Source organism: Bubalus kerabau, chromosome 3 (assembly GCF_029407905.1).
Source record: "Bubalus kerabau isolate K-KA32 ecotype Philippines breed swamp buffalo chromosome 3, PCC_UOA_SB_1v2, whole genome shotgun sequence".
NCBI classification, from domain to species: domain Eukaryota; kingdom Metazoa; phylum Chordata; class Mammalia; order Artiodactyla; family Bovidae; genus Bubalus; species Bubalus kerabau.
Window position 1 is genome coordinate 145,370,730 of NC_073626.1, and position 13,815 is coordinate 145,384,544.

Genomic DNA, 13,815 nt, shown 5'->3' on the forward strand with positions numbered 1-13,815 from the left:
CCTTTCCTGCAACTTTACTTGTGTTGGATAAATTGGAGGTGATATAAAAATAAAGTACATTTTGGCTAGTGTGTTTTAACTGTATTATATAAGAAGTTTGAAACAGCTAATTAAAAATTTCTTTCTGATTACACAGAACTGAGGAGGCCATATATATTCAATGATACGTGTGTGTTTGTGTGTGTGTATAATTTTTAGGTCCAAACTGTTTAAGCCCTTGGAAATTTCAAGAGTCTGACATGGCTGACCTGCCTGGTAACGTCCTTCTTCACTACACTGCAAAGGTCAGAGTAAATGTGTGGACTGTTCATGTAGCTATAACTATGTTGTGAACTAAAATTCCATTTTTATTCCTTTTGTCATTTCAATGGGTAATTGAGAAGAAGGGGCTTGAATTATCATTAAAAATTATAAATTTTTAAAAGAAAATGGGGAGCAGTAAAAATTATGTTGTAGCTCTCAACTAGGGTTCAGATGTTATGTCATTCCAGTATTATAAATGGGAATGCTTGTAGTGGGAATTTGTACTAATGAATCAACTTAAATATGAAGTTCCCTGCTTTATAAACCTTAATGGAAATTAACAGATAACTTTAGCAATTTTGAGAGTTGCAGAAAAACCTAATTTGAATATAACTAAAATTGTTGGTAATATAAGGGAAAATAGTGTCTTATGTCAGTGGTTTAACTTTTCTGTCATTATAATTTTTTGTACTAATGGGACTAAGACGTTGAATTTTAAAAAAAAGTAAAATATCTGTTTTGCACATACTGGTTTAGAATAGAAAGAATTTTAACTTATATGATTAGTGAATGATAAGTTCTGGCTCAAACTTATCTGTCAGATGACAAGCAGAAATGACCTGCATTTTATGAGTGAGTGTGTTAGAATCTAATCCTTGATTCTTTTAAAAGACAGAGAATAGTAACACTAAACTTAATATTGTAGGCATCTTATCATTGAGTATACTATATACCTTTTAAAATTATGATGAAATGTTCCATATATAAAGTTATGTTTTGTCTTAATTGTGCTTAGCTGTTTGCCATTCTTTTTCTTTTATTTTTAGGCCTGCAAAAATTCGATCTGTCTTGATTTATCTACTAATTGTTTCCATGGAAGGTTAACAGGAAACAAAGTAGTAAACTGGGACATTAAGGTAAGTTAATGGTGAACATTGGGCAGCATATTATCTAAGTTGACCGATCCTTTAAAAGCATTTGTCTTTTGAGCAGCCCCAGATTGATCTGAGTAAATCCAGTTTAAAATATCTGCAGGTGAACAGTTTGAAGGATAAACAAATAAGTAGTTGAATGACTATTTAATTTTTTTGTAACTTAGTTATCTTTTTAAGTTATGCTGTCAGTTTTCATAAGAAAAATATGCTGCCCTCATTAATTGCTCCACTTTTAAGGTATTTAATCCCTAAAACTATGTAACAGATTTCAACCTCTCAGAGACTTCACTGATTATCCCTTTTCTCCTATATCATACACTTCTTGTCTAATCTCTTGTCCATCAGCTTTAAACAAACTTAGGTTGTTCTTCTCTAAGGTTAAAGAGTAATTTTCCCTCTTCTCCAACACACTGTCTTGCTGTCACATCTGGTTTGCCTTTTTCGTGTGCCTCATATTTATGTCTCATCTGGATATATTTTTGCTTCTGTCTAAAGGCCTCTACTTATTTCCAAGTACTCTTCTTCTTATGAGTATTTGTACCAGTTTTTATTATTTCACTCATCATGAATAGTTAACGATTTGCTTGCTTGATTCTCCAGTAGTCCTTAAGAACTTCAAAGGAGGGACCACTGCTTTTTCCCAGTGCCTGGCGCCTGGGATATACAATAAGATCATTGACTGAGTGATTATAAATTAGTAAAGATTATTTGGGCTAATGTGAAAGTCAGAGACATCCTGTTTCTAAAATATAGAATTTCTTTAAAAGATATATTAAATAGAAACTATAGCCTAAGTACAATAAAAATAAAAGACATTTATGTTGGAACTTGCTGGTAAATCAGCAAAGAAAATAAAACCCTTTTATCTTCTAGTCATTTAATACCAATCATATAAGCTTATTGTTTCAATGAATAGAAATCATTAGGATAATTCTACCTGTGCTAAAATGAATCCATCAATTTGTATTATTCTCATGTTATTCATGTGATATAAAGCTTTTTTCTCTTTGAGATAACACTTATTCTTACCTGTTAACATAGTAAGATTTATGACAGTTTGCCAGTTTATAAGTTAACTTTTGATGACCTATAAGATTGATTTTATAAGGCCAGTTCTATGAATTACTTATATACAGAAAGCTGATTATCTGTCATACATTATACTTGAAATTCAAAGCAGTCTTTGAGCCTTGAATATAGCTATGCAGAAGTCAAAAAGAAACAATTATCAAGAAAAAGACTATTGCTTTTTTATACTGCAGCAAAATCAAAGAAAAAAAAATTTAAATGACAACTGGAAAAAAATGCTTTCCATCCAAAATTCTAGTTTACTGATTACAAAGCCCTTAAAAATCAATATGAAAAACAAGCAAAGACTAGGAAGAAGTTGTTTACAGACTTAAGCTATGTGTACATGGCAGTTCAGAACATTTTAGCAGTCTTATCTTATATAGCACCCCCTGTATGTCAGGCACTAAGCACTTTTCGTGTGTTAGCTTACCTCATCCTTGTAACCACTTTACAGAGTGGAAATTAATATTATCTTTATCTTACAGATGTGGAAACTGAGGCCTGGGAAATAACTTGTCTAAGATATTGAATATATCTGAATATATTTTGCTATCCACAATAGTCACTTTGAACTTAGGTTGAAGCCACTGACTCCACTTTTTTGTAAACTTAGAGGAGTCAGTCATATTTGTAATGCAAATACATTCTGTTTTTTCATGCCTTATTCTCCTGTTTGTTATGCCTTATTGCCTTGTGACAGTTGTTACTTCTTACATCATTAATGATAATGATATGTACTTAGAGGGTCATGTTTGGATTGCCTGTCTTTTGAATTTGTAAACTTTGGAAAACAGAGGTGCATTAAAAATGGTCTGGCCTGGCTAATAAACACAGGAAAAGATGTTCAATATCACTTTTTATTAAGAGAATTGCAAATCAAAACTGCAATGAAACATTACCTCATACCAGTCAGAATGGGCATCATCAAAAAACCCGCAAACAAGTGCTAGAGAGGGTGTGGAGAAAAGGGAACCTTCTTGCACTGTTGGTGAGAATGTAAATGGATATAGCCAGTATGGAAAATAGTATGGAAATTCCTTAAAAAACTAAAAATAAAACTACCATACAACCCAGCAATCCTACCACTAGGCATATACCCTGAGGAAACCAAAATTGAAAAAGACACACACACTTCAGTGTTCATGGCAGCACTGTTTACAGTAGCTAGGACGTGGAAGCATCCTAGATGTGCATTGACAGATGAATGGATAAACAAGCTGTTGGAATATTACTTAGACATAAAAAGGAACACATTTGAGTCAGTTCTAATGAGATGGATGAACTAGAGCCTATTATACAGAGGGAAGTAAGTTAGAAAGAGAAAAACAAATATTGTATATTAATGCATATATATGGAATCTAGAAAGATGGTATGATGAACCTTTTTGCAGGGCAGCAGTGGAGACACAGACATAGAGAATAGACTTACGGACATGGAGTGGGAGAGGAAGGAGAGATGGATGAATGGAGAGAGTGGCATGGAAACATACACTACCATATGTAAAATAGATAGCCAATGGGAATTTGCTGTATGAAACAGGGAACTCAAACTGGGGGTGTGTAACAACCTAGAGGGGTGGCAAGGTGTGGGAGGTGGGAGGGGTGTTCAAGAAGGAGGGGCATATGTGTACCTAAGACAGATTAATGTTGATGCATGGAAGAAACCAATGCAATATTGTAAAGCAATTATTCTTCAATTAAATATAAATTTTAAAAAATGGTCTGGCTTTGTCTCTCTTGAGTATTCATTATGCTGACCCTTGAGGCTGCCCTTAAAGCATATGCCCATACAAAGTTCCTTTAGCTTAGGCTGTTGTACACCTTGCTTAAAACTTTAGCAAATTATAACCTCATACATGCTGAATAGGTATTAAATGATAAAATTGCCCATGCATCTTAAGATTAATCAACTGTGGTTTCCTCTTTCAGGATGTTATAAATTGCATAGGTGGATTAAATGTACTCTTTCCTCTATTGGAACAAATCAGCCACTTTGGTGAAGGACAGATTCCTGAAGGATTGAATGAAAGCACAGTTTCTGAGTTGATAACACCTGTAGAAGGAGATTGGGTAGTATTGACCTCCACAAAGGCATCAGGTATTTAGCTGAATTAATGTGAAATGGTCATTGAGAAATGTGAGAATTAATTGGAAATGTCTTGCTGTCATTTGTAGCTGAAGTGGTCCATTCCTAGTTTTCCTAATGGAGTTCAGAAAATTCATAATACTTTGTTCAAAACACTTAGGATGTTGACTGTACTCTTGACTATCCTTAGTTTGTACTGTTAGCAGAAATCTGACAGCACTATTAAATTTATGGTAGAGAAAATATTTACATGTGTATTTAAATATATAATATGCAGTCACTGTTTTCTGTGATATTTATGTTCTGCAAGTGACCTTTAGGATGCAAATTCCTGAGCCCAATTCCTTGTTTGTTACAATATGCATTATGATGTAGAGCATCTGATATAAAAGTGATTAGAGTAATTATGATAATTAATGACTTGTTCACAATCCCACAGAGTCAAGACTCGAGAGAAATTTAATTGCAACATTTATCTTGATTGTGAAACACTTTATTCAAAGACATCCTATTAACCAGGACAACCTTATTCACTCCCATGGAGTTGCTGTTCTTGGAGCCTTACTTCAGAAGGTGAGCTAGTCTAATATTCTGCAGATATTTCTGATGATTGTAATTACCAGTTAGTATTGAGACTTTTTCTTTCCAGTAGATAAATATATTTTAAAACTTATACTATCATAACTTAAGTTATATTAGTGAATATAATTTATTTCACAAGCAGCTTTTAAAAATTTCTATGAAATCACCTTATATAAGAACTACTTATCTTACATATAACAGTGTATAATCTTTGATATTCAGGACCTTATGTGTTAACTTTGGTATTTGGGTTATTTGATCATTTAAAGACTATTTTAGGAATATGTTCTAGAGTTATATCAGAAAAATTAATGTTTAAATTGTTTATATTTTTCTAACCAAAATTTTTATATTTAGTAGATGTTCTGAATTAATAATTTCAAATTATAGCTTAATGACAATTGTTTAAACTGAACTTTACAAGAACCTTCTGTTTGGATTTCAGGTGCCTAGTGTTTTGATGGATGTTAATGTATTGATGGCAATTCAGTTGCTCATTGAACAGGTATCATTAGAGAAAAATATGCAGCTCCTGCAACAAATGTATCAGTATTTACTCTTTGACTTCCGTATTTGGAACCGTGGAGATTTTCCCTTTCGAATTGGTAAGCTCAGGCTGTCAGATAAAATTTTATAGTTGCTTTAGAAATTTATTACCACCTATGCGACTTTTATTTTAGGTATATAAGAGTAAACTTTCTATTTTAGGTCACATACAGTATCTTTCTACCATCATCAAAGACAGCAGGAGAGTTTTCCGAAAGAAGTATGGTGTACAATTTCTCCTGGATACACTTAGGATTTATTATGGGTACGATGTCCTTCTTCTCAGTTTGATAATGTGTCTGTTACTTGATTGGAGCACTTAGATTGTTATATTTTCTAGAAGTTCTGATACCTTTAACTTCAGAGAGCCAGGACATTGTGAAGGTTAAAATGATGAATAAGGGATCACATACAAGGGCAACTTGCTCAACTTTTCTGTGCTAAGGTTTTCTGCTTTGTGACAAGGACAACTGTATGATTTCCTATGTTTATTTCGAGGATTAAATTAAATGAAATATTAATGTGTAAAGCACTTAAAATTGTGTCTGCTACATAATACATAAATATAAACTATTTTTAACAATTTATATCTTTATTATTGCAACTCCTAACTTAAAAAGGTTTTTCTTAAAAAGAAGCCAAAGATACTATGAATTCTAATAGTTACATGCAAACATAAACTATGGATTCTTTTATATATAAAAGTACAAAGATGTAAAAGTTAAAAATTTCAATTGTTTGTTGTTTATTTTCTGTTTTAGGAATGATTGTAAATATAGTGAGCTGTCTCCCGATGATATTCGAACAATAAGGACTTCTTTGTATGGACTAATTAAATATTTTCTAAGCAAAGGTGGAACTCATGAAGAGATACAAAGTATTATGGGTTACATAGCTGCTATCAATGAAGAAGAACAGGTATTATGCTCTTGATAAACCTGTTAGTTTTAATAATTAAGTTGCTGTGTCATAGGCCATGTATTGTATGTTTAACTATTAACAAAAGTTACTAGGTAGATTTCTCACATAAATTTTAGTATTTAATAGGTTCATAAAAATTTTACATAAAGAGTAAATTATAACTATTTCTATTTTTAAATTCTTTCACATACACTATTCATTTATACCTCAGAGCTACCCTTTAAGACAGTGGTTCTCAATGTATGGACCCACTTACCTGAGAATGTTTTAGAAATCCAAATCTATGTCCAAATCAAGCCCTCAAGGTGATTCTGATGTATGGTAGAATTTGACTACTGACATAAAATATACAGACCAGTGATTACTCTTCCCATGTGTACATTTGAAAATATGTGCTCAGAGAGATTAGGTGACTCAACTTAAAAAGTCACACAGCTGATAAACCTGGAACTATATAACCATAGGTGTTTTTGTTGCTGTTTCTGTATTCTTTTGGTATACCACTCTCAACACCAAATCTGAGCAGCCTTAATTTATGTTGACTGAAGAATTTTTTCCTCTGTCATGAAATATGTATTGTGTAATCAGTGGTTATATGACTTCATAGTTGGTATTATATAGATAAATTAACTTAGGCTATTTCCTTATAAGGTTGAACTACTTCAAAAGCTTCTCATTATTTAGAATAATGAATAATCATCTTATTTCATGATTGCTGTATTGTCACCTATGCTATGATTCATTGCTAATAATATTTTCTTGATCAATTTAGTCAAACATTTATTACATACTTAACTATATGTTTATTGAATACTTACTATACATATACATAGAATAATACTAGATATTGTAGGTATTTAATGATGAAAGAATTATCATTCTTGTTTTTAGCCTAATGAAGGCAGGGATTGATAAGAAAGGTTTATAAGTAATTATGAAAATAAAAAAAGCATGATAATATCTGTAAGAGAAATATGAAGTAACATGAGATTTCCATAGGAGAGTGTTAGATGTTGAGGAACCAGGAAAGACTTTATGGAAGAGATGGCTGTATGGAAGAGAAAGACTTTATGGAAGAGAAAGGTTCAGCAGATGAATGTGGGTAGTGAGAGGATGTGCAAAAGGAAATGGAATAAAACAAAAGCATAATGAAGGAAAAGGCAAGGCAGGTTCAGAAGACTTCTGATAATCTAGTTAAGCTAAAACATTAGGGGATATTGAATTTAGTTAAGTTGCTCATTCAGTTAAGTTGCTATTTGTGATTTATGACTTTTATTTGTGTTTCTGTATATGAATGTGGTTATTTGTTTTCTGTTGCTTAATTTTAAAAGCTTCTTGGAATTTTGGACATACTCTTCAGTCTCCTACGTACCAGCCCAAATAGAGGTCAGCTTTTCTTACTGCTGTTTGAACCTGGAAATGCTGACATACTTTATGCCTTACTCTTAAATCAGAAGTACTCTGACAAACTAAGAGAAATCATTTTTAAGGTACAAACATGTCTTAAGCATCTTTATATTTAGGGACATTTGTGGGTATATGAATTTACTTGGAACATATCCATTCTATGAATGTTAATTCTTTTTTCACATCCCTACTTCTAATTTTAAATTGTTTGGTTTGTTTAGATATATATTTTTCATGTTTTTGCTGTTTGTGTATTTAAAAACTATATTATTATAATCTTATTAGTAATTTCAGTGGAAAATCCACTTTGTCATACTCAATAGAAAAACTCTTACCTCCTTTTGACTTCCAGTGGGTCTGTGTAGCCTATCATGCTAAGCTTCTTTAGCACCCACTATTTATCAAGCACTAAGCCTGTTTTGTGGCTCAGACAGTAAAGCATCTGTCTACAATGTGGGAGACCCAGGTTCAATCCCTGGGTCGGGAAGATCTTCTGGAGAAGGAAATCGCAACCCACTCCAGTATTACTGCCTGGAAAATCCCATGAACGGAGGAGCCTGGTAGGCTATAGTCCATGGGGTCACAAAGAGTCAGACACAACTGAGCATCTTCACTTTCACTTCTTTAAGCCCATTTTATGTATAGTTTATATAGTCCTTGCAGCAACTTTATGAAGTGGATATTATTATTATCATATTACAGATGAAACTGAAGTAGAAAAATTAGTAACTTGTTAAAGGATGTAGGACATGTTTTACTAAGCTTTCCAGAATATCCCAGACTTTGAACTTGGACTGAAGCCACCCCCTCCACCTTTTTGGTTAACTAAAATTTAAAAAGTCAGCCATATTTCTACTGCAAATGCATTTTTTTCATCCTTTGTTATGCCAAATTGCCTGTGACAGTTGTTTCCCCCTACATCATTAGTGTGACATAAAGTCTACTCGTGGGGTTATGTTTGGATTGCCTTTATATGGAATTCCTAAATTTTGGAAAACAAAAGTACGTTAATGATGGTCTGACATAGTCTCTCCTGAGTACTGGTTATGATGACCAATTTAAAGAAGCTATTCTTTAAAGCATGTACCCATACACGGTTCCTATATGGAGATTTAATGTCATTTCTTCAAAAATGGCCCTGCAGAGGTTGTTCATGATATTCTTTTGCCAAGATTACCCTTTCATAAAAGCTTTCAGTATGTCACTTTGTAAAATTATTGATTTACCTTCAAGATGTTTGAGGTTACTAATTTATTCTTCCATTTTAACATATGGATGAGGTGTTTCACAGTATTTCCTTGTTGTTGAAAATTGTTTTGACAACTATCGCATAAATAGATTACTAGATTGATCTAAAAGTATCTTTCTTATATTTCAGAGCACACGTTTGTTCTTCTTGCAAGTTATAGGATTCTTTCCCTCTACACTTTAGGCCATTAAAAGAAAATTTTAAATTATTTCTTTTATCTACCAAGAAATTGATATAAATCAGGGTTTGAAACATATTAATTATTCAAATGCAGTTGCTTTTAAGTTCATTTTTTAATTATAGCAAGATATGGAATAGTCTTCCCCATTAGTGCCATTTTTTAAAAATTCTTGAGGAATAAAATGATGCTTCAAAAACATTGTACACTAATATTTATTCAATATTAACCTAAGTGACAACAGTTCTTAGTTTTCTATATTGAGATGAATATATTACCATTGTGACCAGGTTATGGAACAGATGTTGAAATGCACAAATGTTTATGAACGAAGTAAACAACGTATTCGACTCAGAGAAGTTGGCTACTCAGGATTTGGACTCCTTCTGAATGAAGCACCTGTTAATACTTCTCTCATTAAAAGTCTCACCAATCAAATTATAAATACAGGTATGACCGAGGCTAAAAATACTGATGCATAGAAATGTTCTTCATCATCATATAATTCTACTTGATGGCTCTAAATTTTTTTTCTTCAGAAGGTTCTTTCCCCCTCTTTCCTCAGATTGCTTTTAAAATTACCTGTTACTTGATTCAGCAAGGCTTTCATTGGATACTGTTTCAAATATACCTTTGTTGTTTTTCCCCAGAGCATAGCATGGAACCTTACTTGGCATGCCTTCAGTAGATGTTTATTGACTGAGTGATAAGCAAATAATTGACTATGTAAAAAGAAAAGGACATTAGAGAAAACATATACAAGATATTGTTTATCTTTACAGAGCTTAAAATCTTAAAGGAAAAATGAAAGCTAATTTTAGATATTCTTTTTTGTTTTTAATTTTGCTTTTATAAACCTTTGTGTTAGTACTTACTACAAAGTATGGAATTTATATCAGATGCTAGAGATTCAGAAAGATCTAAGATAAGCTTCTTTGTCTTGAGTGGTTTATCATCTTATTGATAAGACATATACATAAGAAGGTAATACAAGTATAAGCTCCAAGCAGTATGGACAGTATGTTTAGGCAATCAAACAACAGCTATTTTGGGTTTACTGAGGAAGATGTTGAACATTCTAAAACTATTGTCTTTGTAAAATTTAAGCATATCTGTGATTCTTAACTAAAATGAAACAGTTATTTCAGCATTTATGGGACTATTATGTATCATTCTTTTTTTGAGAAAGCAGAACGCTGGAGGCATCATACTTTGGGATTTCAAACTATACTACAAAGTTATAGTAATCAAGAGAGTGTGCTCCAGTATGCATAAAAATAGTCACATAAAAAAGTGAAACAGAATCAAGAGCCCAGAAATAAAACTATGCATGTACAGTAAACTAGTATTTGATAAGGGATCCCTGAACTCAATGGAGGGAAGATAGTCTCTTCAATAAACGTGGTTGGGAAAACTGAATATCCATTTATAAAAGAATGAGAATGGACCCATACACCACCCACAAAAATTAACTCATATAGATTAAAGATTTAAGTGTAAGAATTGAACTGTAAAAATACTAGAAGAAAACATAGGGGAAAAGCTGTTTGACCCTTTGTCTTGGCAATGATTTTTTTGCGTATGACAACAAAAGTAACAAAAATCAAAATAAACCATGGGATTAGATCAAACCAGAAAACTTCTACATAACAAAAGGAACCATCAACAAAAGGAAAAGTCTTTTGTACTTTTATACAATAAGTATATACATACAGTCTGTAGTATGGGAGAAAATGTTTATAAATCAAATCTTATAAGGAGTTAATATCTAAAATATATAAGGAAATCATACAACTCAATAGCAAAAAAATCCAATTAAAATATGAGCAAAGGACGTGAATAGACATTTTTCCAAAGAAGATATACAAATGGCCAACAAATACATGAAAATATACTCAACATCCTTAATTCTAAGGGAAATGAAAATCAAAAACACAGTAAGATATCACCTCCCACCTGTTAGTTTGGCTGTTACCAAAAAGAGAAGAGATAAAAGTGCTGGTGGAGAGGATGTGGAGGAAAGGGAACCCTTGTGTGCTGTTGGTGGGAATGTGTTATAAATTGGTGCAGCCACTACTGTTGTTTTTCAGTCTCTTAATTGTGTCTAACTCCCTGCAGCCCCGTAGACTGCAGCATGCCGACTCCTCTGCCCACTGTCTCCTGGATTTTGCTCAAATGCATGTCCAAATTCATGCCAGTGGACATGAGTTCATTAACTTTGAGCTGACTGTCCATTGAATTCATGTCTAGTCAGCTCAGATTCAATGGATATGAATTTGCAGCCACTTTGGAAGGTTCTTAAAAAATTAAAAATAGAACTACCACATGATTCAGCAGTCCCTCTTCTGGGTATATATCTAAAGGAAATGAAATCATATCTCAAAGAGGTATGATCTGTACCGCTATGTTTATTATACCATCATTCTTGATGGTCAAGATACAGAAACAACCTAAGTGTCCATTGACAGATAATAAATAACAAAAGTCAGGCATGTATATATATATATATATATATATATATATATATATATATATATATATATGGAATATTGGCCATATAAAAGAAGGAAATCCTGCCATTTGCAACAACATGGAAAAGCCTAGAAGGCAATCTGGTAAGTGAAGTAAGTCAGGCAAAGAAGGACAAATGCCATGTGATCTCACTTAACCTGTTGGGGGGAAAAAAGTGAGAAACAGGGTAGACGAATGGTTGCCAGAGCTGGGACAGTGAGGGAAACGGGTAAACGTACAGAGTGAAAACTTTCAGTTGTAAAATAAGTATGTTTTGTGGATCAAAGTTATAACATGGTGACTGTAGTTAACAATACAGTGTTGTGTATTTGTAAGTTGCTAAGACCTTAAATGTCCTCACCACAAAAAGAAATATGGTAACTATGTGAGATAATGGATGTGTTAAATAACCTTATTGTATAATCATTTCACTATATATATATATATAAAATCATTGTGTTTTGCACCTTAAACCATGTTTTTATGTCAATTATATCTTAATAAAGTTGGGGGTAAAAGGCATGTTTGTTGACAGCAGGAAAAAAGTATAAATGAAATGAATATGTCAGCTTATATATAACTATTAACACATATCTTTCTTGTTTTTTCTCTAGTACTTAATTTTAACTTTTTTTTTTTTTTTTTTTCTATCATAGATCCTGCTATTAATTTCAAAGATCTGTTATCTGTGGTATATATATCTCACAGAGCCTATATAAATGTCAGGGTGGTCATCTGCAGAAAGGTTAGTAAACTTTAAAAATATACTCTGAGAATTTCAGTATTATTATATTGTGAATAACCTTTAGATTAAGTATTTTTCACCAGATATAAGTTCTAGTATCTTTTATATGACATAATGTTATAGTTTACTTTTTTGAAGTGAATTAGGGGAGCCTGGTGAGCTGCTGTCTATGGGGTCGCACAGTCGGACACAACTGAAGTGACTTAGCAGCAGCAGCAACTTTATGTAATAATAAGAAATATAGCATACAAATTTGTTCTTCTTCACCATACATGAACTCCTGGAAATAATGCCCTTCCCTGAGTCAAAAATACATTCCCAGAGTGTATTTTCTGTATTAAGATCCTTCAGTTGTGACCTTTTCTAATTCATATACCATATTTTAGAGTTTCTGAATCTTTTGACCTTTATAGAAAGGGTTTTCTGTAGTTTATGAGTGTATTCCAACAATGATTTGCCTTCAGTCCACTTATTTAACCTTTAACTAAGTTGATGACTGGTTATCCCATGTGTTTCTTCCTGCTTAAAACCTTTTCTACTGGCAACCAATGACCAGTCTGGTATTTAATTTGCTTCCTTGCTTTTCTTTTTAATTTTGTTCCCTAATTATGTCACAGTACTTTTCCACCAGTAAATCTGGATATATATTTCTCCTTTTTTCTTTAATTTTTATTTTATTTATTATTTATTGATTGATTGCACTGGATCTGTATTGCTCCACACAGGTGTTCTCTAGTTTTGGTGAGCAAAAGGCTTCTCTTTGTTGTGGTGCGCGGGCTTCTCATTGCAGTGGCTTCTCTTGTTGTAGAGCAAGGGCTCTAGGTGCTTGGGGTTCAGTAGTTGCGGCATGCAGGCTCAGCAGTTGCGGCTCACGGGCTCTAGACATGATGCGCTCAGTAGTTGTGGTGCACGGGCTTAATTGCCCTGCAGCGTGTGAATGTTCCTGGACTAGGGATCAAACCCGTGTCTCCTGCATTGACAGGTGGATTCTTATCCACTGTACCACAGGAAAGTTCCCATGTTTCTCTTTAACAGCTGCATAGTTTTTTATTCTATGACTCTCTATAAAGTATAATCTGGTTTCCTGTTGATGGACATTTTAGATTGTTTCCTGTTTTACCATGTTAACAGACTTCTGTTAGGAGCTTTTTTTTTTAACACAGATATTTACCTGTCTGTGGTAATACATATGTAGGACATAATTCATGAAATGCAATAGCTCTTCAAAGAGTTTTCATATTTTACATATTAATGGATTTTGCTATATTTTTCTTGAAGCAAGAAAAATGTAAATTTATCTTTTTCCTCTCAGTGTGCAATCAGAAACCTCTCCCAGTGCAG

The 13,815-nt window shown here is 32.9% G+C and overlaps 1 protein-coding gene across 12 annotated transcripts in view; it reads left to right on the forward strand.

The window, feature by feature from the left end:
• The window catches only part of NBEAL1 (neurobeachin like 1), a 163,042-nt gene that overhangs the window by 70,032 nt on the left and 79,195 nt on the right, over positions 1–13,815 (forward strand). For all 12 annotated transcript variants that reach the window (XM_055573157.1, XM_055573156.1, XM_055573160.1 and 9 more), the window contains 10 exons: positions 199–284; positions 1,071–1,160; positions 4,179–4,347; positions 4,775–4,908; positions 5,363–5,522; positions 5,626–5,728; positions 6,225–6,381; positions 7,716–7,874; positions 9,509–9,668; positions 12,386–12,474. In XM_055573157.1, coding sequence (XP_055429132.1) covers positions 199–284; positions 1,071–1,160; positions 4,179–4,347; positions 4,775–4,908; positions 5,363–5,522; positions 5,626–5,728; positions 6,225–6,381; positions 7,716–7,874; positions 9,509–9,668; positions 12,386–12,474 — 1,307 coding nt within the window. The remainder of the gene's footprint in view (positions 1–198; positions 285–1,070; positions 1,161–4,178; positions 4,348–4,774; positions 4,909–5,362; positions 5,523–5,625; positions 5,729–6,224; positions 6,382–7,715; positions 7,875–9,508; positions 9,669–12,385; positions 12,475–13,815) is intronic.